Here is a 23,583-nt window from a genome sequence, read left to right on the forward strand (position 1 = left end):
TTATATCATATTGGATGGCTCAGAATGGAACACCAGAAATATTCCAAGAGTTTGGGCAAATATTCTATGAATCGTAGATGAGTGGAATATTGGGCCAAATGAGTGGAATATTTCTGGTATTTCATGAAATAAAGCCGTCCTATATAATTATTATCATCTATCCCACCCCTACAGACCCAGTCAGCAATCTTTGAGCATGATTTACACTCGATTTTACACTCGAGCAAGAACAAAGGAAATGGTCCAGTGAATCTAACCAATCAAAAAAGAGGGAGAAATTTGATTGAACAAGTCATATCACCTATTACATAATGGCATCATCACTTTATCAGATCAAATTTGGTCATTGACATGCGACTTGCATGTACATGTAGTCCATTATGACGTCATTAAGTGTCGTTGTGCTCTTGCTGCTCATAGCATTGCTTTCAATGTTGTATACATTGTATATTTAATGCATTTGCACATGCGCACTATACTGTTGAATATGCTCTCATATTCAATAGCGAATTTTGTACAAGAGCCTATGGGAGTGATATTCTTCGGATTTCGGTCCTTTTAGGGATACGCTCTGATACTGCACAGGCAATTGATGCAGACCGAAATAGGCATTTTTAATGCATCGCTAAAACACTCTATATAGATAATAATATTAAAGATCAACCTTTACAGTTTTTTTACTCAGTAGATTTTTAAAAGGAAATAAGCCATTTGTATTTACCTTTAGAGCACCTTTTTGCAAATGACCTCTTCTTTTGTTTTAATGGATAGGTACATGTACTTAATCAATTTCTAAAGAATGTCATGTAAGCTTGCCTCATACATGTATATGATGCACCATGCCGTACACCGGGGTACCGTAGTACCCCGGGGTACGGCGTTGTGCAGCGCCATCTCGTGTTGTAATAGTGTACAGTTACATTGTTGTCATGGTGATCACGGTCGTACGATCGGTGCGACAATCATGACAATGAATGGGGACAATGATCACAACGCCTATTTCCTTTCTTTGATACAATCTAATGCCAATAATAGTAAACAAATTATGTTATACTTAAGAATTTAAGTATACTTTTCGACAGCTAACTTACATAAGATCAATAATGACAACTACAGGTATCATTATTGAACAGTGAAGATTAGAACAGAACATGAAAATTAGAATAAAGTTATCATTTGCATGCATTAATTGTTACATAAGATCACTAAAAAGAAAAAAAAATCTGTACAAAACATTAAAATATACTTGTACACATTTTTTGGTAACCCAGGGTACAGCGCAAAAAATAAAATAAATAATTCAACAAAATGGCGGATTATTATTTGGTACCCCAGGGTACCAAATACTGCATCATATACCAATCTACAATATTCAACCCGAATGAAGAAAACACTGTATGGACTCGGTGACATGACTAGTAGGTTGCTTTAATATACAAATGCTTTTCCTTTTTTTTTAATTATCATGAAAATTTCTGGGGGATGACCTCCCTCCCCTCTGTATGCTAGTAATTAATACCTTGCTAATTTTACTGTTCTGGCTTGACAGATGAAATAGCAAGCAAAAGACTGACTGGCAGTCTGTGTTCATATCAGTATTAGATAGCCACAGACGAAAATCTACACATCAGCTCAAAACAACCCATCAGTTTATTTCAAAGATAGAACAAAATAAGTGAGAACGAGACATGATATGCAAGTATACATGCCTATAGTTATCGACAACAAAACGCACAAGGACCTACATGAACAGCTGCACATAATCGCCACTCAACACTCAAAACGCGACCCACTATTTGCTCGCTTTAGACTTCATCTCTGGGGCACAATTTAAGGAAATTTAATGATGCCTTTCTAGAGGTCTGTCCCAATAACTTGAAAAGAATTTTTAATTGAAATGGCAACGTACTGCCGCTGCCCACAAGTTTGAGAAAATAACTTTTGAAGTAATATGTTTTTTAATCTTTTTGGCCATTAACACTTTAATGAAAGCATGCCATGCGTACTCCAGTGCTTATTTGAGCACATAATGATTTAAATTGGCAACAATATTGTATTTCACCCACTAATCCTCCCATAATATCAGGTTATTACAGTGCTTAAATGATCACAATCTATTTTCATATTCATATTCATTTAGAAAACCCAAGAACGGCTCTTGCCCATAGATCTATTCGACATGCTGGCCCTGACATTTGGAACTCTCTTTCTTTTTATATTTGATCGTGCCGGATGAAAAATTCCTTCAAGAGGAAAGTTCCCTTCTTAAGAAACCAAAATAGTCTTGTATCGCTATTTCCCGAATGTCTCTTTTGTATTAGATACGATTTAAAAGTCACATGGATAGACTTTGCAACAAGAAGAATTTCTCAATGACCTCTTTCTGATTACCTATGCAGAAAGAAGTGGACATTAAGATGTTAAGTGGGCTTGCAACTACAATCATTGAATAAAAACTTCAAATTTGCGAGAATCTTATGAAAGATAGGTGACTTGCACATGTATGCAAGGGTATGGGAAGGGGGGTGCACTGTTAAAAAAACCTGACTTTAAAGAAAAAAGGAAGATTTTGCAGAAAAGCAATAACAGAATCATTCTATAAATTCATAAAACAGGCATTTTTCTGCAATCTAACAGAACAGGTCTGTTTAAAAAGGGGAAAAGGGTGTTTTATTCAAGGAAATTTGTAAGGTTTCATTTACATGATATAATGTAAGATTACGCAATCTGGCAAGATAACAGGTGTTCCCAAGACTCTGCTGAAGGAACTTCTTTTATTTTAAGGATAAATTTTCTAACAGTATGGGGAGTCTGGCACATGCATGTAAAATGTGATAGACTAATACCTCTTTCATAAACCCAATTATGCGGCTAATAGCAGCATAATTTGGTCGTAAAATTGGAGGAGGACCAGAGTTATCCGCATTATTTTGATGCTGCTATTATCCGCATAATAGCAGCATCGGGACAAGATTTTGAGTTTATGAACGCATTTCCAAATAATGCGGATAATTGCCATGGTGCGGTCACAAGGTCACCCTTTTCCAACACAACCGCATCGGAGGGGGCGTGTCCAGTTGTCATGATGATTATCCGCCTTTTTCAGGACGGGCGCTCGTAAAAATAATGCGGCTTATTTTCGGAGTTTGTGAACGCAATTTTTATTGAATTATCCGCATTACTCTTAGGCGGCTAATTGGAGGATAGGTTTATGAAAGGGGTATAAGAAAGGTAAGCAGTGTTTGATTTGGGAAATCTAGCAAAAAAAAATGTGAATACATTTAATTGTTAACATAAATATACATATTTCAATCCCCTCAAAATCACCATTTATGACATCTACTGAATATGCCTGAGGTAGTTTTTGTTAAGTGGTAAAAACATCCTGAAAATATGCGCATACCACAACTGCTACACATCCTCATAAATCTAGTTCAATGACATATTGACATATAATACATGGATTTACAGAAAAGGTTAAGATTCTCTAGACAAGCTGTCCTTGTAAATATTGGTTAACAATATCAGGGCTTTGGTGGAATCAGAGAAAGACAAGATAATTCATCATCTGCTATTACCACTTGATTAGACGTCTAGCGATGCGCATCAATTTGACCTCCATCAATATGAGGCAGGGGTAGCAAAAAAGTTCTTAATCAAGTCAGACGACCCCCTGGAGGACACTTATCTATGCTAATGGTAAGTTTTTGACCTTCAGTGACCTTATTAAGATGGAGATAGGATCCATTTATACCCATGATCACCCAAGGCGGGCAGCAAGATAGTGACAAAAAAAAGAAATATCAAATTATGAATTGACCTACCAGAATATAGTAATGCACCACAGACTGCCTCTATTGACATGTTAATCATTTCTGATAGGATATCCCTTCTTTTGTCTAAGAAACAGTTTGCAGATTTCCCTTTCATCATCCAAAGCGTGATGTATTCTAAACTGCAACTTCCCTGGAGAACCTGTGCAGATACTATCATACTCTCTGACGTTCTAGGTGTGTAACATTGTACTCTTTCTAAAGTCTGGCTGCTGACACAAAGATATTTTATCGATTGTGTAGAAAAAAAATTGACATTTCTTAAAACCAAATATCACTATCATCATTAGTATGCAGTACATGTATCATCATCACTACCCACCACCATCATTGCCACCATCATCATCATCATCATCATCACCACCATCACTATTACCCTTTTTACACAGGATTTTCTTAGCCCGGACTATCGCTAACCCCGTACTATCCTTAACCCCGTACTATTTTTTTTTTCCTTTTCACACATGCCAAATTGTTATTGCTAACCCCGGATAAGGAATGCTTGCTTTTCACACACGAAACTCGCTAACCCCGGACTAGTGGTTTTTGTTGATCATTCGTAGTACAAGTACTTCACTTGTACACTTTTTACACACGCTAAAATTTCCTTAACCCCGTACTATAGGTGGGGCTAAATTGCCATTTAGCCCCACCTATAGTACGGGGTTAAGCTTAGCCCACTTTCGTTTTACACTAGCGATCTTAACCCCGTACTATCGCTCTTAGCACCGCAATTGCTGGGATAACCCTGCTTTTTTGCAGGGCCAAATAATCCCGTACTAAAGGTGGGGTTAGCCCACTTTGCAAAAGTGCTGTGTAAAAAGAAAGTGGGCTAAGCTTAACCCCGTACTATAGGTGGGGCTAAATGGCAATTTAGCCCCACCTATAGTACGGGGTTTAGGAAATTTTAGCCTGTGTAAAAAGGGTATATGAGTACCATCATCACCTCCACCATCACCATCACCATCACCACCACCACGATCATCATCATCACCACCACCACCAGTACTACCACCATCATCATCATCATCACCACCACCAGCACTACCACCATCATCATTACCATCACCATTGCCAGTGCAGTGTCTGGGGCCAAGGCCAAAGCCAGATTGCCGTGGACAAGGACAGGGCCAAGGATGACCACTCAAAAACAAGGACAATAACTTACTTCCTGAAACTTCCTGGAAAAATGAAGCTAGTAGTAATAGAATTGCACAAGCCACTACAGCCCAGTAGAGTATCCTCCAAACAACGTTCGAAGCCATGATGCAATAGTATCTCAAACTATATAGAGATCATCCAAAATACTTGAAAATCAGTTTTCTGTGCAAAAAAGAGAAGAAAAAAAAATAAAGGGATAAAACATTAGCATTTCAAACTTCATAGGAGCAGAAGCAAACAGAAACAGATGGGGGCATAGATAAATAACAAATAAAGGCGTCTAACAGATGTTGTGGTAGAATCTATACATGAAATATCATGCATTACCTAAATCACATACATTCAGTGGGTTAAACATCCTCACTGGGTTATAGGAGAGAAAAGGGCTACACATAACTTTCAAATACAGTGGTTAAAAAAGGTATTTTTCAAGACATAAAATGAAATAATTTGCTCAAGATGTGATTTAAAATCAGATTAATAGAGACCACACATTCACAAACACACATCAATAATACAATTTGAAAACAAACTGGCATACTAATCATCAGTAATACGTTTTACAATTAATGAAATGTATTAACAGAGCTGAGAATGAGAGTTCACACAAAATCTTTATTAGATATGAAAGTCTTAAGCCCGAATTCACAAAGGTGGTTTTGAAACCCACGGTTGAGTCCATGGTTTATGCAGATTTCCTATATAAATAACGCTTAATTTAATTTAGCGCGTATTGGGCACGTGTATAAAACATGTCCAATGCCGATGCACGCATTTGTCACAGTGCGCCAAATTGACGCCTTATACCATGATAAGATACGTTATTTCATTCATGAGTCCACTGTTTGAAGAGTGGACTCATGAATGAAATAGCATATCTAACCATGGTAACAGGCGTCAATTTGGCGCACTGTGACAAAAATTGCGCATCAGCATTGGACATGTTTTATACACGCGCCCAATATGCGCTAAATTAAGCATAATTTATACAGGAAATCTGCATAAACCATGGACTCAACCGTGGGTTTTGAAAACCACCTTTGTGAATTCGGGCCTTAATGTTCAAAGATAAAATCCATCCAGCTACACATCAAAGCAACATTGTGTAAAATATGGATTGTTTAAAAGCTAAGTAAATTTATGTGAGAATGTTCTACAAAATCATGTACTTTATATATATACTATTTCCTCTTGGAACATCGGATCCCTGTAATTATAGGAAAGAGACATTATGGATTAAACAGCCTGTCCATTTTTTTGCACAACTTTTTGAGTACACCTCTTTTCCCATATTCAGTTGCATATCTTGTCTGGAAATTTGAAAAGAGCAAAGGTGGCGGTAAAAGTGAACTTTCTAAACCAGGATGTTTAATCCCAAGTGTTAATTTCAGTTGGGAATTCCACTAACAGAAAGTCTGACCCATATTAACATCTGAGCAAATACCAGTGAGTCACACATGTAGAATGATGGTCTTTTGCTTACAGCTTGGTTGGCTAAAGAGTTATTTAATTTGAAGAAAAGCTCGTTGTTTTACGTCTATTGTCCGTGTCAGTTCTGTTCAATATTGTTTCTCTCTACCGTTCTGGTCATTCATGCGATCTTACCCCAATGAGTGCATGTCGAAAAAGCTTCAGTTTGTCCGTTTTTTAGGGCTCTTTTGCTTTTGAGGTACCAAACCAAACACTTATCTATTTACTTGAAATAAAAATTACTTGAAAAAAATACAATGAAAATGCATTATTGTGGATGGATATTTTATGTAATTTGCAAGGATTTCTATGAAAGTGATTTGAAATACTGTTTTATGTTATCAAGATCACTTATAATTCCATTCTGCCTGTGATGAAAAACAAACGATCATTACTGAAAGGAAAATGGATATACACAGAATTTTTATTAAACTGTATAGTTTCTTTTTGTCTCTAATCGTTTTTGTCTCTAATCCTTTCCTTTTAATCTTGATTTCCTACCTTTCTTCCTCCCCTTTTGATTCCTACATTCTTTTCTTTTTTTCACTATTATCTCAAATTTTCCATCTTTTTTTTAATATTCACTTCCTCCTTTTCATCTCCATCTCCCTCTTCTCTTCTCTTCTCTCCTCTCCTCTTCTCTCCTCTGCTCTTCTCTTCTCTCCTCTTCTCTTGTCTTCTCTCCTCTTCTCTCCTCTTCTCTTCTCTGCTCTTCTCTTCTCTCCCCTTCTCTTCTTTTCTCTCCACCCCTCCCCCTTTTCACTGACTTTACCTTTTCTCTACTCTACTCTACTCAATATTTTTTCTCTCTTCCTCTCCATTTCGTTCTCATCCAATAGTTCTCTTTTGCTACCTCTAGTTGGGCGTTATCAATTTCCGCTTACTGTGCTCAAATCCCAATTTCCAAATGCACTGAAACAAGCTAGTCTCCTTCTCCTAATTCAATGATTGCGTGAAAATTATACCTCTGTTTATGCAGTAATCCATAATAATAATCCAACACGCACTTCCAAAAGCTGTTAATAATCATGCTCCACAATTCTGTTTATGTGCCGTGTTTCGTTCCCGGTCACGTCGTGACATGAAATCCGGCACGCACGATTGAGGTAATTCTCTATCCCAGTCAAATCTGGGGACAGCAGCATGCGTCAAGCCAGCCTGACAAGCCGTAGCTCACAAATGATCTATTTGTTCAGTGGTCGGTGAACAGCAATAGATTAGCGCTCAATAAATTCCATGCTTGCCTACCAATGAGCGGCAAGGTGATCATGGGTATCAAATGAGATGCTTAGGGTGTGTTTATGCTTCCATTGCGAGGACAGAATCAGCGTTTTCAAACGTCGATTCAAAACCCTGATCGTAAACGTGGTTCTGGAGTGCAGTTTATGCTTACTGGCGAAATCACGATCTCCAGCTGGCTTCACAGGAAAGCGAGGTCAAAATTTTTCCGAGTGTTGTTATTACATGGAGATAACATGGAGCAATGCGACTGTATTTGCCTGCGGATTTTCATCTCACCGGAAGCATGTACCAAATGACGTCATTTAAACACGTTTACGATCGTGGTTCTGTTTATACTTCCCCAGAAAGCCTGATTCTGGTCAAACGACGTTTACAAACGCACTTTTTTGTGAGTTTACGATCGGCGTTTTGAAACAGCGTTTAAATGAAAGTAAGCATGGACGCAACCGTGTTTTGGACTAATCACTTTTGGAAACGCTGATTCTGGCCTGAAAAGTGGAAGCATAAACACGGCCTTAGAGGGATACATCAGCTTAATGATGGAAGTAATTAGGTTTAAAAATTTCGATAAATTTCATTATAGACGATAAATCAATAATATACCATTACATTAAACACATTAACGTTTCACAAGAGACATTTTTATGAAAATCCAGTTTTGTTGATGTGACAGTTGCATAATTGTTCACAGGGCCATGAGCATTATGGCTGACGGACGTGTGCACTTTAGAAAATGACAGTGTGTTTTCACACCCTCCTCCTTAGTCCCCCTTTTCATTTTATATAAATTTGAAAACAAATCATTACAGAGTAAAAAATAATTTTCATCAAAATTTCTTCCTTCAAATATCAACATTAATCCCAGGGCAAGTAATATCAATGGTAACTGTTCAGCAAGAGAGGAGCATGAAAACATACCCTTTTAATGATATAGTGAATATTAAAGTGTTACATGGAAAATGGACAGCATTGCCCTGGGGGAAATGACAGCAGCTAAAACTGTCAAAAAAGGTAGAAAATGTTGAGCAAAAACTACTCCTTCTCTACCATTTACTCAAGTTATTTTAAAAATGGAATAGAAAATCATTAGATTAAAATTTGTATTGAATCCATTTGCAATTTATGAGGATTGTTCTGCAATTTAATATTACATAACAGCAATAAAATGTGTGCAGAATCAAAAAGCTGTAGACTGAAATTAATAAATCATGGTTTGAAATCATAAAATATACACTTATTGTGTTATAAAAACTGGTGTCAATAAGGAAATTTGGAGAGAAAAAAATGGGTGATAGTTTAACTAAGCTTATATCCAAGTAAATAAGAAATATAATCTAAATCTAAATTCACCATCCTTAATCATTATTCTCATCAAAGAATTCATTGAATTTTATGTTTTACAATTTTCCCCTTTGTTTTTTTTTTTGGGGGGGGATTTACATTTTCAAATGAACTTTCCCCTGTGGGGTTGAAATGAGATAATAAACTAAAAAATATCTTTGGAATTCATTTCATACTAATATTGCCACTCTCGACCCAGGTGCTAAATGGATACCCAGTAGGATGTGAAAGTCATGGTAGCTCGTCCAGGGGCCCGTTGCAGAAAGAGTTGCGTTTAAACACAAGCAAAGAAATCAATCGCAAGTCCCAAATGCGCGCTGTTGATTGGTTGAAAATCAAGTTGCGCATGATTTTTGGAGTTGCGATTGATTGCAACTCTATCTGCAACAGGCCCCAGTACTGTGTGCGACTGACTGGAATACTCCCCAGGGAGTGGAGGATGTGCATACATTGTTGTGCGGGAATGACTGATTGAATCCAATGACCGGGGTAATAATATCTCTCTAAAGCACTTAGACATGTTGTTTCGATGTATCAAGCACTATATAAAAGCGTATTATCATTATTATTATTATAATAATCAATAAGCAAAATGTGATACATCACCATTGGATGTTGAATTATACACTCTCAGAATATATTTTAACTAACCCAAAGTATATGAACCTACCATAAAGAACTTTAAAAACATCCTTCAGGTTAATTTTGCATGAAATTGTGTTTTAACCATCAGTTGTAGGTTCATAGCTGAAACGAATTATGAGGTTGGTTCAAAACCTTCTGATGGTGTAAACACCATGATTTTCTACACTAGTGTAGAATGCCTAATGGGGTCCTCTGTAAATAACACTAGTGGTGTAGATTACTTAACACCAACCAGTGACATAAACCTGTCTCATTGCAATACGGGCTGATGAATGTTACTATCTCATCACGAAATCAAAGCCTTTACCCTCGGCTCTCCTTCAAGGAAATGATACATATGTATCTCGAACGAGTACCTTATAAGGCGGTGCTCCACCAGCCTGAGTTTGCTCAATCTCGAGATTTAAGCCCGATCGGCCCTCTTCGCAATTAATCTCGAGATTCAAGAAACCCTGTCTCCACCATCGCAAGAAGAGCGATTCCTGCTCAAGCGAGGCATCGATGCACTGTGGTCTGACGCCGTGAATAAATACTCCTGAGTGCGTCTGCACCTGCGAATTAGCGGGATGATTCGTAAAATAGCGCGCTATTTTGCAAATAATCCCAAGCTGACTTGGGATTGCGATCTCGAGATTAATCTTAAGAACTAGCACAATAATTGCGTCTCCATTATAAATAATCTTGAGATTGTTCAGAGCGGGATAATTTACCAGATCGGAAATAGCGCACTAATTTGAAAACTTGGGCTGGTGCAGACGGCCCTATAGACAGACTCGATGTTGTGAAAGGATTCAAACGCACAGAGTAAGCCCTATCTTCCAATATACATACTGTGTTTACATCTACCCATACAGCTGTCATTAATCAATGCTTTTTTCCCCATTCTTTCTAAAATAGCCATTTTCATCCGTTCATTTTATTTATTTTTCACAAATCAGTCAAAATACAAAAAGATATAACTCCCTCTGAAAGCATACAAATATTTACTATAACCAATGCAGATTTAAAAAGAAGAAAAAGTATAATCTATACAGTATTTCATTCAGTTTGGAGGGACCTAGAATAAAGCAGAGTGTGTTGTGGATATACCCATAAGCTTTTGAATTAATAATTCCCCAATTATAATTTTCCGAACATTTTGTAAAAATATGAAAAGTTTATAATGAAATAAATCCAAACTTGCTATTTCACATTCAATTCATTCAGCCATTATATGAAATATATTCAATAATCCCCCAATCATAATTTTCCAAACATTTCATTAAGAATATGGAAAGTTATGATTGATCTAATTCCAAACTTGCAATTACTATTTCAAATTCAATTTATTCAGCCATTACATGAAATATATTTAATAGTAGGTTTCACTTTTGATTACAAATAAGTAATTGAAAACTATCCATTTGGTAATTTCAGACCGAACAATTGATAATTTCAATTGTTTTACTTCTGAAATATCACCCCCCCCCCCTCTAAAATGAATCCTGGATGTGCTCCAATTTCTGCCTCTCAAAATCTATTATCTCCACTTATTAATGCACTGAATCCGAGGCTCATCCGTCAAAATACCTCGGCAGAAAGAATTCAAAGAAAGATACAAAGTATGTATCTAGATCAAGAGAATGATAAAATAACACTTCTTCCAGACGTATCTGGAGCATGAAGACAAAGGTAGAAGATGAAAATAATTCATAAAGGGGAGAGATCAGGTACCAATACGTCATCTTGGTATGGAATGAAAGATGTTTGTCAAGATTTATTTTAATTGATTTTGTGTTAAAGAAGTGGGTTATGGAAACTGTGCAATGATGGGAAGAAAAAGAAAATGAGAACAGAACATTGTCCTGAAGCACAGTATTTCCAGAATTGCGCCGGCTCGAGATATATTAATTGGTAGGATGGTCAAATTCTAGGAGGATAAGAGAGAAGGAAAGGATAAGAGGTAAGACAGAGAAGGGGGGGAAAAAAAAAATGAAGGGGATAAGTGAAAGAAGGGGAGATGGACAGGGCCCAGATAGAGATGACAGAAAGAAAAGGAGATGAAGGAGAGAAAAAATACAAAGAGGGAAAATGGGAGATGGATGGGGAGAAAAGTGACATAGAAAGAGGAGTATGATGATGATGATGATGATGATGTTGGTGGTAGAGGCAAAGGAGATGAAAGCAGGAAAAGAAAGAACGATGATGATGATGATGGTGGTAGAGGCAAAGGAGAAGAAAGCAGGAAAAGAAAAAAGAACGATGATGATGATGATGGTGTTGAAACTGATGATGGTGGTGATGATGATGATGGTGATGATGATGATGATGGTGATGCTGATGGTGATGATGATGATGATGATGATGATGATGATGATGATGATGATGATGATGATAATGAAGATGATGATGACGATGAAGATAATTGTGATCATGATGATGATAATGATGTTGATGATGGTGATGATGATGATGATGATGATGGTGATGATGATGATATTGATGATGGTGGTGATGATGATGATGATGATGGTGAAGATGATGATGGTGTTGATGATGATGGTAATGGTGATGATTATGATGATGATGGTGGTGGTGATAAATATGATGGTGATGATGATGGTGATGATGATGATGATGGTGGTGGTGATGATGACGATGGTGGTGATGATGATGATGATGGTGATGACAATTGTGACGATGATGATGATGATGATGATAACATAATGAAATGGATAAAAATCAAGAAGTGGAGGAGGAAGATGATGATGATAAAAATGATGAAGAAACAAAAATTGAATATTATTATGACATGAAGTAAGAAAATGAATAGAAAGTGAATCTTATGCTTGACCTAACTGTGGAAATTTTACAAAGCATTGAAAAATGTCTCTCCCCCAATGAAAAACAGGCACAATATGCGAGGAGTAAATCAATAAATTTGTCTAGGGGATGTTTTTCCTCTCTATTACTCAACGCCTTAATTGTTGTGATTCGGCGAGCGAAACGGGTTTTGGAAGCGAGAGATCTGACACCTTCCTGCATTTGTTTGGGAGGTATCCGATAACCCCGCTTGAAACAACAATCGTACAACGGTGTCTATGGATTGGAGCCAATATGGCAGTCAGCTATCAGGTTTCTTGCTTTCAAAAAATGATGGTATATTTTGTTTTTGCAAAACCCTTGAAAGTTGATGGATGGATGATAATTTAGAGATGGAACGGGATACTACAAAAATGAGACTAGAATTTGAAATGAGTTCTTCCTTGAAAATGCTGGATTTGCCCTTCTAACACGGATTCATTATATTCCAACATGGTTTTCCTTAGGCGAGGTGTTAAGATGAAGTGACGGAAGTTTAAAAGATGTTTCTAATCTCTACCCATAATGAATCCTACAAGAATAACAAACAAAGTCACCGATACCATTTTGATAATAAAACTTCATAGTCAATTCATGTTGCATAATAGTTTTCATTTTCATAAAAATGGTTCCACTATTAAAAAGGCCCTCTTAAGAAGTTAAAACAAAAATATGAATCATAATCTAATAAAACATGTTAAAAATCTGTATTAAGCTTTGGTAGTGTTATGATACATACTGCATGTGAGTTTCATCTAACATTGAAATTTTTCAAAAAGTGTTGGAGCAGTTAATTTTGTTATTTCATCAATGAAGTTATTGTGAAATTTTGAATCTAGCCCCTGTATCTCTGAAATGTTTTTACTTTTGAGGGGGCTTTTTGAGCATTTATTACGAATATAGTGACTGGATGTCAGGAAAGTGCAGACAAAGATGTCATCCAGAAGTTATCAAGCCATTGGGTGATCTCAAGTTCAGTGTTGACCTTTTGGTGTTAGGTCAATTTTTACACCATTATAACACCAAACACAAAATGAAGAAGGTCCCAAGAAGTCACTCACTAGTTGACAGGATGACAATAATGTGATCTGGATCAGTTTCACAAACTCTAAGGCCGTGTTTATGCTTCCACTTTTCAGGCCAGAATCAGCGTTTCCAAACGTGATTAGTCCAAAACACGGTTGCGTCCATGCTTACATTCATTTAAACGCTGTTTCAAAACGCCGATCGTAAACTCACAAAAAGGTGCGTTTGTAAACGTTGTTTGACCAGAATCAGGCTTGCTGGGGAAGTATAAACAGAACTACGATCGTAAACGTGTTTAAATGACGTCATTTGGTACATGCTTCCGGTGAGATGAAAATCCGCGGGCAAATACAGTCGTATTGCTCCATGTTATCTCCACGTAATAACAACAATCGGAAAAAAACTTTCGAAAAAAGGCACGCCCAATTTGACCTCGCTTTACGTTGCTAAGCCAGCTGGAGATCATGATTTGCTCTGAAAAGTTAAGCATAAATAGCACTCCCAGAACCACGTTTACGATCAGCGTTTTGAATCGTTTGAAATCGCTGATTCTTTCCTTGCAATGGAAGCATAAACACACCCTAAGTTTTGGAGCTCGGGGAAGCAATCCAAAACACCAACACCAAGGCCATCACTGGACTTGAAATCACCCAATCTATGCCTATATAAACAGGTTTTAATATGTTGATTGGACACCAGATCAAAATGAATTATCACGTAAGATCACAAAATTTTTCCAACAAATTTGTCCCATTTTATATCGCCCACCTCACTGGGAAGCAAGTATAAGCTATCAAAATACATTATCTTGTTTTGTGCAATTTTGATACCAAACTCATCAGTTTATTATTCATGTTCACTGCAGCCAGCTACAGAGTTTTAAAAGCATAAAGAGTATCAACAAACTCTTACATCTGGATGAAAAACATCTGCCAAAACAAATATTCTTTCAAAGCTGAGTTATATGATGATCGTAATATTCTTAATATAGGCAGAATACACCATTTTAATGACATCATGAATCCATAATTCATGTTATATTTGCAGTCAGTCATTTTGTGTAAATCGACCTACACACTACAGATGGTAAACCATCTGCCATCTGCAAAGATGACTTTCATAAAAAAGTGACTGACATGGAAAATACGCAGGTTCAGCACTTAATAACTATATGATACAATAATTTACTCGGGGTTGATACATGACTACATTTTTCAAACAATATCTTCTCACCCTGGAAAAAGTTCACCAAGGTCGAATACAAGGCTCCATATTTCAAAGAATTCTATATCGTCTAGCCAGGAAATAATTAACTGAGGATGGATACAAGGCTACCGGAGCCTCTGGAGAGCATCCTAGGATGCGGCGGAGGAGATACGCTCTCACCTTACCAAGTTAACGATACCTGCTCATTTAAATAATTGATAAGATGCACTCCACCAGATGATGTGGGCAATAGGGTGATAATGGACAACGGACCACCCTACCCATTCATTCTTTCTCTATGGTCATTCCAAAGTTCAGCAAAGCATGGTGTATAGCCAATTATTCTTTCATGCTTCCGCACTGCAGTAACCTTTAAATTTTGAACAGGTTTTCATTTAAAGGGGAATCCAACCCAGAAGAATGTTGATTTGAATAAATAGAGCAAAATCAAACTAGCATAACACTGAAAATTTCATCAAAATCGCATGTAAAATGAGTTATATTTTAAAGTTTCGCTTATTTTTCACAAAACAGAGATATGCATATCTCAATGACATGCAAATGAGACGGTCGATGATGTCCCTCACTCACTATTTCTTTTGTTCTCTATTGTTTGAAACATACAATATTTCATTTTTTACAGATTTGACAATAAGGACCAACTTGACTGAACCATATAGCATTAAACAATTAATAATTCCACACGTTCAGGGAGGAATTAATCGTTGTTTCACTTGACAAAGAGGAGAAAATTAGAATATTTCATATAATAAAATACACAAGAAATAGTGAGTGGATGATGCCATCAGTCTCCTCATTTGCATACAGACCAGGATGTGCATATAACTGTTTTGTGAAATTAAGCGAATCTTTATAATGTCATAACTTTCTTATTTTACATCCAATTTTGATGAAATTTTCAGTGTTATGCTTGTTGGATTTTTCTCTTTTTATTCAAATGAACTTTTTGTTGGGGTGAATTTGTCCTTCAAGCATCGGAGAAGTATACACACAAATGTATGGAAGCTTAAAAGTGCCACCGAGATGTTGAGATAATTATCTCGGGAAGTCGACATCTTGATAGCAAAAGATAAGATGACGAGATCCCAGATCTCATCATGTCGACATCTTTTAGAAGAGATGATGAGATGACAAGATCCCGGATCTCATCATGTTGACATCTTGTAGAAGAGATGATGAGATGACAAGATCCCGGATCTCATCATGTCAACATCTTTAAGAAGAGATGATGAGATGACAAGATCCTGGATCTCATCATGTTGACATCTTGTAGAAGAGATGATGAGATGACAAGATCCCGGATCTCATCATGTTGACATCTTGTAGAAGAGATGATGAGATGACAAGATCTTGGATCTCGTCATGTCTACATCTTTAAGAAGAGATGATTAGATGACATGATCATGGATCGAAGATCTTGTCATCTGATCATCTCTTCTACAAGATGTTGACATGATGAGATCCTGGATCTTGTCATGTCATCATCTCTTCTACACGTTGTTGACATGATGAGATCCTGGATCTTGTCATCTCATCATCTCTTCTAAAAGATGACGACATGACGAGATCCGGGATCTTGTCATCTCATCATCTCTTCTAAAAGATGTTGACATGATGAGATCCGGGATCTTGTCATCTCAACATCTCTTCTAAAAGATGTTGACATGATGAGATCCGGGATCTTGTCATCTCAACATCTCTTCTAAAAGATGTCGACATGATGAGATCTGGGATCTCGTCATCTTATCTTTTGCTATCAAGATGTCGACTTCCCGAGATAATTATCTCAACATCTCGGTGGCACTTTTTGGCTTCCATACAGATGCATTCTTTACTGTTATAAACTACTTACACTTCAATGGACTCCATTATGAGTCAGTTTGATTTCTTGCGTTTTCCTTCTTGATTTATAGTAATGGAATAAATCTAGTTCAAGATGGCACCAGAACACTGGATTTGATTAAATCTTAAAAGATTGGAATTCAAATATCTAAATTTTGAATTTGAAACTCCAAGAGTTGAATTTAAATCTCCAAGGTTTGAATTTACATCCTCGATATTAGAATTTGAATCTTAAGATTTGAATTTCATTAAGATTAAAACAATAATTCTTTAGGATTCAAATAACATCCAGACTTTGACTGGTCACTTATTCACAGTCTATCTGAATTTATTTCAGGTTGCATAATTTAGAGTGAATTTTTTTTTTTTTAATAACACAAATTAATGTTTCATGAATAACCATATCATCACTTATTGCAAGTAAAAAAAATACCCCCTGAGTTTTCATACAAGACCAAATAGTGTTAAGAAAATTGAAATAATGACCAAATGCAACATAATAACACCACTGAGTGAATTGGTGTTGAGCTAACACCCTGAAGTCAACACCAGTGCCAAGTGTCTGGTGTGGTCAAGGTTAGTGTATGTAGGTTTAAATTATCAGTTCTTGGGGTAAGGAAAACACTTCTAAATTTTCTCTTTTCTATTTGGTGCACTAGCTAGCCAACTATTCAAGAATTACTTCAACAAAACCTGAAAGTCTACTCTCACTTTCAAAGGGTAGAGATAACAAAGGATTTCATTTATCACACATAATTTTTTTTCACTCTACAAACAGGTCAACTTCTATAAGTAAAACTGATTAAACAGAATCACTCTCAATAAATGGATAACCAAAAAGCATAAAAAAATTCCATCATAAAAAAATTGATGTATTATTTTGGTATTTTATGATTGGACAATTTGAATCAATACCTGAATATGAGCATCACAGTACACAGCAAAAACTGTGGTGTTAACCGGTGTACATAGAGGACCACACCAGTTATTTTACACCATATTTAATTGGTGGTGTTAGTTTTACACCTATAGGTGTTACTACAACACCTTTGGTTGTTACATTTACACTCTTTGGTGTTATGTTGAATCTTTAGGGTGTAATTTTAACACCTCAGGGTGTGGTCCTCTATTAACACCAATTGGTGTCAGTTTAATACCACAGTTTTTACAGAGTATGACTGTTGGAATATTTGCACACTTGCAAAGTCCCAATTACTGTATGTAGGCCATTCTTTCACTATTCTGACAATGTTAGTAAAATTCAAGAAAATTTTAAAGATAGAACATGTAAAAGGTAACAATCAACATAACCAAAACACTGACCCCCCCCCCTCTGCTTTGGAACATCTAAGCACTCTAGAAATATAATATATTCTCATTTTAAGCACTAGACACACACACTCTCCAACACATAAACATTTGTATAAATAATTCCAAATAATCCAAAAGAATGGAAATATATCCTAAAGCAAATGTCAGAGCACTCTTTACCTTCGATCAAAGAAGAAACTGCAAATAAAAAGCAAAATCTATCATCATGATGACCGTTGAATACACTGTCTGCACTATTGACCCAACAAACGTCTGCAGGTAAAGAACGAGTCCAATCGATAACTGGACAGCGCTCGCTCCATCCCGGCCAGTCTCTCCGGGGCAATCTTTGCAGCCGTCAACGCATGCATCTGTTTATCTGTACACAATAAAAATTTGGAAATTGTGTCGGAGGAGAAGCTCCCTCATCGCCACGTCCGCGCAATAATTTCATCTTCAACATGCACCTGAAAATTTGGATGAAATCGAGATGGTTTGCAATCGATCCGGTGCCTTATCGAGCGGAAATCGCGCATGATGGACGCTGGACTCTGGTCTGTTCATACCAAAGCAGTAATGGCGTTTTTATGGTCGTTTCAAGCATATGCCCCGAGTATACCTCTACTTGCTCGAAGCCATGGGGGATAGTAATTTATGCCTACTCACAGGAGGTCAGTTTTCATAGGAAAAAAGCATGAACGAACAATCAAACTTTCTCAATCAAAAAAAAATATGAAAACAGGAGTTGATTTAATTTGTTTAACAAATTTTCGGCATTACTCCTATTTGTTTAAGATCAGTATGCTCGATCTGTAATGAAAATCATAAGATCAGTATGCTCGATCTGTATGAAAATCATAAATCATAAGTCAGAAAAAATTGGAACCAGCGGGATTCGAACCTGCCATCTACTGCTTTAGACAGAATTAATATCTAGTGAATGAAAAAGGGTGAAATGTGAAATAAAGTGGCGGGGAAGGTGCTTTCGTCTTATATTATAGTTATATGCACATCTCAGTGACATGCAAATGAGACAGCCGATGATGTTCATCACTCACTATTTCTTTTTGTTATTGATTGATTGAATTATACAATATTTAATTTTTACAGATTTAACTATGAGGACAAACTTGACTGAACCATATAGTATTAAAACGATGCTAATTCTTCATGTTCAAGGGGGGAATTAATCTTTGTTTCACTTGACAATGAGGATAAAATTAAGAATATTTCATATTTCATGTAATGAAATACATTGCATACATGACCAGGATGTGCATATAACTGTTTTGTGAAATTAAGCAAAACTTAAAATTTTAAAACTTTCTTATTTTACATCTGATTTTGATGAAATTTTCAGTGTTATGCTTGTTGGATATTTCTCTTTTAATTGAAATCAACTTATGATTGGGGTAGACTTGTCCTTTAACAATTCACCCATGCAAACCATCAGACTCAATGGCATCTTTTCTTGTCTTTCAATATAAGAACAAGCCATTTCGTAGTTCTGTGTATAATCGGAAGATTCTACACATGATCGTAAAAAGGCCATTGGTACTAAAGTGACATGGTGGTTTAAAATTTAATGAGATAAGCACAAACATTGATGTCTTGGTTATTCATTTATTCTTTTGAATTTTTTGTTGCATTAGATCCACATAAAACAATAAATCCACTAGCGACTGGTATTTCAAAGTAGGCAACCAATACCTTCATAAAAAGTTCATTGGTGTGCTATTCTAGTCACCTTACTATTAAATTTCTTCATCCTGCTATGTAAGGCATGCTTACGTAAGATCTTGCTTTGAAATCTGCCTATCATAATGAAAGAAATGAAAGGTCATTTGACCAAAATTGTCCATGAAGTAACTACAAACTGGTCTATACTAGATACCAAACTACAAAATGGTCTACTGTTCTCCCACACCAAACATTCGACTGAACAATGATTTTATTTTGTGTGAACATAGCTTAACTACCTGCAAAGACCATTCAGACATATTAATCAGGTGGCTCTCTTGGCTTCAAAAAAAAAGAACAACTTTGTTATTCATCTGAACACAGCCAAACTGCCTGGATATCCCTCATACAAAATAAAACACTCTAAACTAGACTGAAGAATGACACACATTGAAAATGAATTTTGGCAAAATACTGTATAAATTGATGGAAAATAAATGGTATCAAACAGATTAAATGCTTTAAAACAATGCAGTTCCTTGACATTAGCTCTTGAAAGGACCTGAATCTTCCATCCTGATTTTGGGAAGAAATGGTTGCAAAGCTCTGGTGATCATGTCATGTCACAATCAGTATGCTCAAACAACAATGTTGATGTACAAAGATTATGGGATAACAAAAAATGTACATGAGCTGCTAAAAAAAATCTATTATTTGTGTAAAGGGTCTGCTGGGCATGATTTAACATTTCAGTTGGTTATTTGCTGTAATTTTTTTTTTCTTCACATATTAGGTGGTGATTTTTTTTACCCAACTGCTAAGAAAGCAAGAATGCTTGTAAAAAAGCAACCAGAGGACTGACAGCTTAAGGTCGTCTCCAAGGGACTGGTAATGATTGAGAGTGGATTACTCTCCTGGGCCCCTTCTTACAAAGAGTTACAATTTGATCCGATCAATCGTAACTATGGACGGCCAGCAACGTCAACATGTATTATTCATGTTTGTTCAAAACATTTTCTAGCTATGATGTATATTCAATGTTTTCTTGAAAATTCACTATGCTTCTCTCTGTTTACAAAGGACATTGTGCAAATTTCATGTAGAAAAAAATTATGACACTGATGGATTTCCATAGAGTTACGATTGATCAGAACAATCGCACCTCTTTGTAAGACAGAGCCCTGATGTACACTGTCAGTAAAATGAGTTTGCTGTTTTATTGGGCTTAAAGAGAAATTCCAGTAGTTGCAGTAAACACTGATTTCATGAGAAAGTCTGTAAAACAAGGCTTAACTGTCAGTATATCATCGAGGATCTAGATCTGGTACAGTTACATAAACTGAACTTTGTGAAATCTTGAAATCTACGCTGAAAAACGTTCACACTGAAGATCACCAACACAGATAGGCACACGTGGGACAGTGTATTATTATTGCTGGAATAAAGATCCGACGGAAGTGACCGAATCCGCGCTTATTTTGCTTATTTCTCAGCAATTACACAATTTCTTCCAGAATCCTTTGGCACATATTTGTTATTCATACAAACAGACACTTGGGTGGTCATTATATTAGATTCTGTAAAAAGTCATTTTGAGATCGTTACCAAAACTGGAATTTATCTTTAAAAGCTCTGGTTCAATAGAAATATCTTTGTGTTTCTACCAAGTGTGAACACACAGAGTTACTAGCCGCGTGGACCATTCACCCGTGCGAACTACGGGACTCCCTGGCGGCTCCTCTTGGCTTCAATACGAGCGTCCTGAGCGGACATTGGGTGTCATAATGGTGATGGATGCCATGCATGGCTCTAGTGAATCAAGATTGGATTTCATTTCATTGCACGCCGAATCTCGCTCTTTCCCTCTCTCCCTCTCATCTCGCCCCATGCTGTATTTGCTTTACCTCTCTGCTCCGAACCCTCGTCCCCTTTCTTTCTCACTTTTGATCTCTTCCTCACTTCTCTTTCGCATTCTGTCTTCATTTTGTTTATTTCTCCCTCTAACTTCCTTTTCTGGCTCTCTTCTCTATCATTTTCCCTTCAATTACACCCTCCTCCCCTAGCTCTCTCTTCTCACTTCTCTACCCCCCCCCCCCCCATCATCTCCTACTGTCCCCCACTCTGTTTTTTACATCAGAGAAACGAGAAATCAAATGCTCACTTCACCATCTCATTATGACACCTTTATGATTTATATGTAAGTGGAAAGCATTACTATGGACAGTACTAGAGTGATAAAATGGGTGAATAATTGAGCATTCTGTAATAGAATCACTGAATGGGAGAGCAGGTAAAATGTATGGCTATCTTGGGATGGTATCCTTGAAACTACTCTTTCCAATAGTTTTTCTTTTTATTTATTCTTTTTTGTTCATGTTCATTTCTTTCTTTTTATCCTTCATCTCCGTTTTTTTCCATTTTTCTTTCTTACTTTCTATTATTTGTTCATTCATTCTTTTCTTCTCTTCTCCTTCGTCTCTCTTTCCTTCTTTTCCTCCTTTCTTTCTTTCTATCTTTCTTTCTATCTATCTTCCCTCCCTCCTCCTTTATTTCTTTCTTTCCTCCTTTCTTCCTTCCTTCCTTCCTTTCTTTCATTCTTTCTTTCTTTCTCTCCCTCTTTCTTTCACTTTATTTGTTCCCTACCTTCTGTCTTTCATTCTTCTTGTTTCTTCCTTTCATTATTTCCTTCATTCTTCCCTTATCTTCTTTATTTCATTCTTTTTGTTTGTATTACCTTGTCTTGTCTTCTTTTGATGTCCTGACCCTCGTTGCATAAAGTATAATACCAACTTTACCCCCTTACATTCCGAAGCTTCATTATTCCAAAGGTTCGGATATTCTGAAGGTTTGTTATTGTGAAGGTTTGTAATTCCGAAGGTTCATAATTCCAAGGGTTCGTTAGTCTGAAAACGAAATGAGGTTCGTAATGCCGGAGGTTCGTTAATCCGAAAACGAAATGAGGTTCATAATTCCAAAGGTTCGTTAGTCCGAAAACGAAATGATTAACGAACCTTATTTCGTTTTCGAACTAACAAACCTTCGGATCAATGAACCTTATTTCGTTTTTGGATTAACGAACCTTCGGAACAACGAACCTTCGGAACATCGAACCTTATTTCGTTTTCGGATTATCAAACCTTCGGAATAACGCCACAAATGTTCAGATTAACGAACCCTTTAACGTTTTCGGATTAACGAAGCATAGGCAATTTACGTGTTTCGGAATTACGAACCTTCAGAATTACGAAGTGTAACCGCCACACCATCCTACCATCATTGCATTGCTCAGCGACCAATCAAATTCAAAGATTTCATTCGAGTTACCACTGTCTTGACTTACAATGTAATATATCTAAAAGTTTCATATCTTCATTAGATAGACTACTATAGCCCTAGACTAACATTAGCTACACCCTGTGAGAAAAATATATACATATTTTATTGTAGGCATTCATCCGAACCGGTTTCAGTCGATTTCGGTCAAAAAATTTATTTTGAGATTATTGCAGAAAATGAAAGTATGATTACTCCTCTCTCCTTAAGTAGATTTCTATGCAGTAATTAATTTCAGTTTTTCAGATATGAGGGGATTTTCAAGGCGATGCCGTACAAATTTTTGCTGAAATGCACAAATCCCACTGGATATGTGTATCTGCAAAGTGAACAGCTGCGTGCATTGAACATGCAAATGCACGGTCAGCAAAACCGTTGTCCCTTATATGCATGTGAAAGAGCGATACGTTTTGACTGACCGCGCATTGAAAATCGCGGTCAGGGATGTTGTACCGCCTATGGCGTTTTTGTACAGGGACAATGTAAACAGCTCAATTAAAACTTACAAGCATGTAGCTGTTTTGTGATATTTTCTCTGATTCTTGGTTTTGTGTAAAAATGAATATACCACTGTCAAGCAATTGTCTTGGTCTTTCCAACCATGTATTTTTCTAGCAATGAATATGTTGTA

General features: G+C 36.6%; 1 protein-coding gene across 1 annotated transcript in view; it reads right to left on the reverse strand.

Moving 5' to 3' along the window:
- LOC121429661 overlaps positions 1 to 23,583 on the reverse strand; it is a 45,500-nt gene that overhangs the window by 19,156 nt on the left and 2,761 nt on the right. Inside the window, exon 2 of the mRNA XM_041626808.1 lies at positions 5,002 to 5,156. Within this exon, the coding sequence (XP_041482742.1) occupies positions 5,002 to 5,098 (97 nt within the window). The 5' untranslated portion in view covers positions 5,099 to 5,156. The remainder of the gene's footprint in view (positions 1 to 5,001; positions 5,157 to 23,583) is intronic.

Source organism: Lytechinus variegatus, chromosome 16 (genome assembly GCF_018143015.1).
Source record: "Lytechinus variegatus isolate NC3 chromosome 16, Lvar_3.0, whole genome shotgun sequence".
Taxonomy (NCBI): Eukaryota; Metazoa; Echinodermata; class Echinoidea; order Temnopleuroida; family Toxopneustidae; genus Lytechinus; species Lytechinus variegatus.